The following is a 6,265-nucleotide window of genomic DNA, read 5'->3' as shown; positions in this document are numbered from 1 at the left end:
AAATTAGCCGGGCGTGGTGGCGGGCGCCTGTAATCCCAGCTACTTGGGAGGTCGAGGCAGGAGAATCGCTTGAACCCGGAGGGCAGAGGTTGCAGTGAGCCGAGACCGCACCATTGCACTCCAGCCTGGGCAATAAGAGGAAAACTCCGTCTCAAAAAATAATAATATTATTATTACAGACAGCGCAGAAGGCTTGCAATCATGATAAAGATATTCCCTAGGTCCTACGCTGATATCTTATCCTATTCTCCCCTTTGCTCACTCCGCCCCAGCCTCCCCACCCTCCTTGCTCTTCATTCAATGTGCCAGGCATGCTACTTCCCCGGGACCTTGATGGTCTTTCCCCAGATGTCTGCCTAGTTTTTACCGTTACTTCTGTTTTCAGCTTGAATGGCATCCTATTGACCACCACAATTAAAATAGCGAGCTCTGCTCAACCCTGCTGAATCATCTTACACTTCTTTATTTTTCTTCCTAGCACTCAACATTTACATTGATGTCACTGCCCTCCGTTTAGTGTTCCATGAGGATCAGGGTTTTGTTTTGTTTTCTGCTGTAATCGCATGTCCTTAGAGACTTGGCACAGAATAAATGACCATTAAATATTGTCGAATAGATAAATATCTTTTTTTTCCCCAACATAATGTTTGGCAAAGCTGAAAACGAATGGAAACGTCCAGTACAGGTGTATATGTGGAAGTATCATATCACAACCTTTTTACAAGGCAAAGTGGTAATATATATGAAAATTTCAAATGTTCATATTCTATGACCCCTCAAGTTCCATGATGTATAATATAGATAATTGTTCACTGCTGTATTGCTTGCAATAATGAAACACTGGAAATAATCTAAATGTGTATAATGTCTTCTAACTTTTAAAATGCAGTAAACTGTTTTATATCCTTTAAAAAGAATGTACCAACATGGAATGAAGACCAAAATATATTGCAGTTGATACGTACAGTTTTTTTCTGACCAGACTCCTCCCCCCACTGTCCTTTATGATCTCCCCAAGTTGACCCAGGCAGGCCACAGAATGGAATCTGGCTGACTCTAGGCCAACTGAAGCCTCTTCTTGGGATTTAGAACTCGACTAAGGTGCTAGTATAGTCTGGTTACTCCACTTGAACTCTGAGGTCCTACAAAGCTGGAACTTTTTGGTGGCCGTGTTCTTTCAAAGCAACTGAGGAGCCAAAAAGCCTGTCTTCACAGCAGGAAAAACAAAATTGATTGAGAAGAAAGAAAAGACAGGAGAGGCCTAACAGCATTCAAGGCCTGAGTTATGATTTTTCTTCAGGACCGGTTTTATTCCTGTCCTTGGTTTACAAATACCACATGTATTTGTGGTATTGTTTACTTGAAAGGATTCACCCTAAACTCTTAAAGTAAGTTACCTTTAGGGATGAGATATGGGCAGGGAAAGGAGGAAATGGGGAGTTTAATTTTTACTTTATATACTTTTGTTTTTTTGAGACAGCCTCGCTCTGTCGCCCAGCCTGGAGTGCAGAGCCACAATCTTGGCTCACTGCAACCTCTGCCTCCCAGGTTCAAGTGATTCTCCCATCTCAGCCTCCAAGTAGCTGGGATTACAGGCGCATGCTACCATGCCTGGCTAGTTTTTGTATTTTTAGTAGAGATGAGTTTTCACCATGTTGGCCAGGCTGGTCTTGAACTCCTGACCTCAGGTGATCCACCCACCTCGCTTCGCAAAGTGCTGGGATTACAGGTGTGAGCCACTGCGCCCAGCGTCCAGCCCACTTTATATACTTTTGACTGTGAATTTTTTTATGAGACACATGGATTACTTTTATAATAAAGAACCCTTGCAGTTTTTTTTTTAAAATCCCAAAATATTAATACTTCCAGCATATTCCTGGTCAGCCAGAAATACTGAAAATGCTGGGTATATGGTAGGAGGTGGTCCCTCAAGATTTTTTTTTTTTCTAAATGGTGAGGTCTGTTATGAGAACTTGCTTATATGTTATAGAAGCTTGTTGTTGAATGCAAATAATTTATATACATTTATTCATGAAATAATTTTGAGCTCCTACTTTTGTTACCAGTGGAGGGTCTTGACTGCAAGTTGTCCAGTTTCTTGGCATTTTGAACAAAGAATTGGACAAAATGCACAGCAAAGCAAGGAAAGAATGAAGCAACAAAAGAATGAAGCAACGAAAGAACGAAAGCAGGGATTTATTGAAAATGAAAGTACATGGCCAGGCGCGATGGCTCAGGCCTGTAATCCCAGCACTTTGGGAGGTCGAGGTGGGTGAATCTCTTGAGGTCAGGAGTTGGAGACCAGCCTGGTCGAGATAGTGAAACCCCGTCTCTACTAAAAATCCAAAATTAGCCGGGTGTGGTGGTGTACACCTGTAATCCCAGCTGGAGGCTGAGGCAGGAAAATCACTTGAACCTGGGAGGCAGAGGTTGCAGTGAGCCGAGATTGTGCCACTGCACTCCAGCCTGGGTGACAGAGTGATACTCTGTCTCAAAAAAAGAAAATGCAAGTACACAGCGCAGAAGGGCCTGGATACATAATCATCTTGGGTCCAAATACTCCCTAGAGATTTCCCATTGGCCACTTGGAGCTCACCTCATATAAATGAAGTAGTGGCCCCCATTAGGTCTGATTCCTTGGGGAAAGCAATGAATCAGAGGCTGAAGTGGAGTTACAAAGGTCACACTCCTGTGCAAACATCTGATTGGTTGCAAAAAGCAATGTTACAGAATTACAAAGTTGCACTTCTATGCAAACGAAGACTCAGCTGGCAATCAGTCTGATTGGGTACGGACAGCCAATTTCTTATCTGCCTCACAGAAAAGGTGGGGATTTTGCAAAGGGCATAGCCTCTGGTCCTTTTGTTACTTAGGGTGGAAAGTTAGGGTTTTCCTTTAAATTTAGTTCTAGGAAGTCAGTGTGAAAAGGCCTTAGGTTCCCTGCCCCCAGATCCTATTCTCTTGCCTCACTTTCATTAAGACAGGTATAGCCGGCATGGTGGCTCACGCCTGTAATCCCAGCACTTTGGGAGGCCGAGGTGGGCAGATCACCTGAGGTCGGGAGTTCGAGACCAGCCTGATCAACATGGAGAAACCCCATCTCTACTAAAAATAAAAAATTAGCTGGGCATGGTGGCGCATGTCTGCAATCCCAGCTACTCGGGAGGCTGAGGCGGGAGAATCGCTTGAATCCAGGAGGCAGAGGTTGCGGTGAGCTGAGATTGGGCCATTGCACTCCAGTCTGAGCAACAAGAGCGAAACTCCGTCTCAAAAATAAATAAATAAATAAATAAATAAATAAATAAATAAATAAAGAAGTATAGTCGCTGACCAGCTGGATCTGACAGTAGAGGCGGAGATTTCAGACACATGAATGGATACTTACAGTACAGTGCGTGAGTGCTCTGGTAGGGAAGTAAGGGATCCTGGTTCCGGGGCATCTACTACAGACTTAGGGGTTTGAGAAAGGCTTCTTAAAGTGCCTTGGGAAGGAGGAGTAAAGGAGGAAAAGGAAGGTGAGGAGGTCCAGTGTTGGAATAAGCAGAAGTATTCCAGCCAGAGGGATCAGGGAGTGATATAGGCCTAGAAGGGAGAACTTGGGAGTGTTTAGGAAACCAACGGCAGTAAGGATGGAGATGAGAAAACAGACATTGGAGAGAGCCGTATTCTAGAGTTTGGGTTGTGTGCTAAAGGCAGTTGAGAACCTTTGAAGGCAAGTGCAGCAAATTGTTTCCTACAGCTTTTTTGTGGCTGTAGGGTAGAGATGGATTGTAGCCAATTAGAATGAAGACTGTAGAGACGGCCTTTGCCATGGGCCAAGAAAGTGATGAACTGAGTAGGACTGTGGCCGCTGCTTCCCACCCTCACCAGAAGAGGGGCTAATCCATGCTTGTAATTGAATTGATTGAATGGTGGGGCGGGGGGCTACAATTCCCAGCGGTCTGGTCTGCGGGGAGTGGGGGTGGGAGATAATGTAATTCGAGAAGCCAGAGAACCTAGGAGGGAAAAATCGGCTGGAGATGCCAAGGAAAGTCATGCGTTAAATTGTGATCATGCGGAGCTAAGTGTCTTTGAGACATTAAATCGGACACGTCCTGTAGGTTATACAGGCGCCTAGGAAGAAAATCTGCATAAGAACACGGTTTTTTCTTTGCGGGAGTTTAACTCTCTCGACCAGAAACAGTCCTGTCCTGCGTTTCTTAAGTTTTTTCCGAATCCCACATGCCCCTCGAAGGCCCGGAGTCGTCTCAGCGCGCCCGCGCATGCTCAGTAGCAAGACGTGCTAGGCAATGAGGAGAGAGATGAGTTTTCCGTAACCTGAAGCAACATCCTCCCGATTCCTCATTAAAGAAAAAGGCGGGAACTAGTCAAAAGCCGGGGAGTGATGGGACGCTATGATCTGCGCGTCCCGCCCATTTCGGCCTCTGATTGGTGAATTTCTTTGGCTCATGGCAGAGAAGCCCGCCTCATTGGCTCTCAGGCTCCAGAGCAGCAGGTCTCCGGCGCCGACCCCGCCTCCCCCAGCTGCCGACTTGGGCGGGCAGCGGCTGGCGGCTGGGAGCCGAGGCGTCGGTGCAGAGCGGGAGACGGGCATGGGGGGGCTGCGGCTGCTGGCGGTGGCCCTCACGTGCTGCTGGTGGCCGCAGGGCAGCCAGGGTAAGACCCTGCGGGGCAGCTTCAGCAGCACCGCTGCCCAGGACGCCCAGGGCCAGCGCATCGGCCACTTCGAGTTCCATGGTAGGTCTGGGGGCGGGGAGAGGGATGAAGGCGCGCTGGCCTATCCCGCCGGCGGGGTCCGCGGGCCGCTCCTCCCCGGCCCCTCCCTGCCACGTTGGGCGAGGCCAGCGACTTCCCCAGCCTCACCTGGACCTCCAGCGTCGCCGCAGCTGCCGCGAATGGTGGGATGCGTTCCTTGCCAACCTCGCTGGTGCGGCTTCCCAGCCCCAGGCAGCGGCCTCTCGCCACTAGTGATCGTGTTCCGCACCTGAAAGCCGGTTTCCATTTCCACAACCCTCCCCTTGCAAGCGAATGTGCAAATGACTGGTCGGCCGCATCTTTCCAGATTCTTTCCCCAAAGAAGCACGTTTGCTCCTTCCTGTCTCAGCCACACTGTGAACACTGACGTACGGGAGAATTTAAGCCTAGGAACTTAAATTTCCTTTTTTTTTTTTTTTTTTTTTTAAAGACCAATTTGCTGAGACCTGCTTGCAGCAGAGTGGTTTTGGAAACTAAGTAAAACACTTGATAATGTAGTTGTCATGTTGAACAGTTTGGTTACTTGGCTACTAGGGCAGTAGATTTACTATGGGCAGTAAGGCCTAGAATTAAGCTGATGAAAATTGCATTTAAGTAGCATCCGGAAGCTCCCTAATTTGTGTTCTGTGTGGCTCTTCTGAAATCAGAGCTGCATTTGATTATTACCTTTTGGTCTTCCTCAAAAATCAGTAATTATTCCTTCAATAAATGAATTTGCAATTAATTCATTCTAATTTTGGTCTCATTTGCACCCTCACAATTTAAGTGTTTTTCTTGGTACTCTTAATTTGACTAGTGCTGTATTTCAAATAATTATTTGCCTTGATGACATTAGGAACTTTGATTTGTACAGTCTTCAGCATTAAAAGATGCAACGATGAACATCAGAATATTGGCCTAGAAAATATTGTTAGGAGAAGATAATAGAAACTAGGAACTACTTTTGTGAGAAAAGGAATTTAAAGTATTGGGAAATTACAGAATTGACGGAATAACGGGAAGGGATCCAGATTTTTTTTTTTTTTTGAAGTTTTTAAGATAGCTACGAAAAGGAGTTTCAGCAACCCAGTTTTTCAAAATCCAATGGGGAATATATTTTGGGTGAATGAAGAAGAAACACTAGAAACAATTTTATTATTTTTTGGTCACATTTTGAGTTTCTCATTCAACGGACTGTAACCATACTTTGAGTATTGACAGCTACTGTCTTAAATGGCACAATGTGGACAGTGTTGGAAAATGTGGGATGTATAGAAGACGTGGGTTATTACTTAGGACCAGCAGAGAGACTTGGACGACCTCCTAGTTCATGATGATCATCTGGTAAACATGGAGGAGAAACATGTACTAGATTCGGATTTCTCAAGACAGATTGGGGATAAGGTGTTTCAAGTACATTCGTTCTCTTTCATATGTGTAAAATCATATATAGTTATTACCAGTTTTCATGAATCTCAATTCAGTAAAATAATAATGCAAAAACTATACTGAAACAATGAACTGTAACTCG

The 6,265-nt window shown here is 45.5% G+C and overlaps 1 protein-coding gene across 3 annotated transcripts in view; it reads left to right on the top strand.

The window, feature by feature from the left end:
* The first annotated feature begins 4,474 nt into the window (after positions 1-4,474).
* Positions 4,475-6,265, top strand: part of GPR180 (G protein-coupled receptor 180) — a 67,461-nt gene continuing 65,670 nt past the window's right edge. For 2 of the 3 annotated variants that reach the window (XR_010115982.1, XR_008651247.2), the window contains exon 1: positions 4,504-4,737. Coding sequence is in view for 1 of the 3 variants with exons in the window: in XM_055244336.2 (XP_055100311.1) it covers positions 4,593-4,737 (145 nt within the window). In the remaining 2 variants the exon portion in view is untranslated. Of the gene's footprint in view, positions 4,738-6,265 lie in introns of all 3 variants that reach the window. The other variant, XM_055244336.2, reaches the window with a different exon arrangement.

The sequence above is a fragment of the Symphalangus syndactylus genome, chromosome 15, assembly GCF_028878055.3.
Source record: "Symphalangus syndactylus isolate Jambi chromosome 15, NHGRI_mSymSyn1-v2.1_pri, whole genome shotgun sequence".
Lineage (NCBI taxonomy): Eukaryota > Metazoa > Chordata > Mammalia > Primates > Hylobatidae > Symphalangus > Symphalangus syndactylus.
Note: the sequence above shows the minus strand (reverse complement) of the source record. Positions and strands in the feature narration are given on the sequence as shown.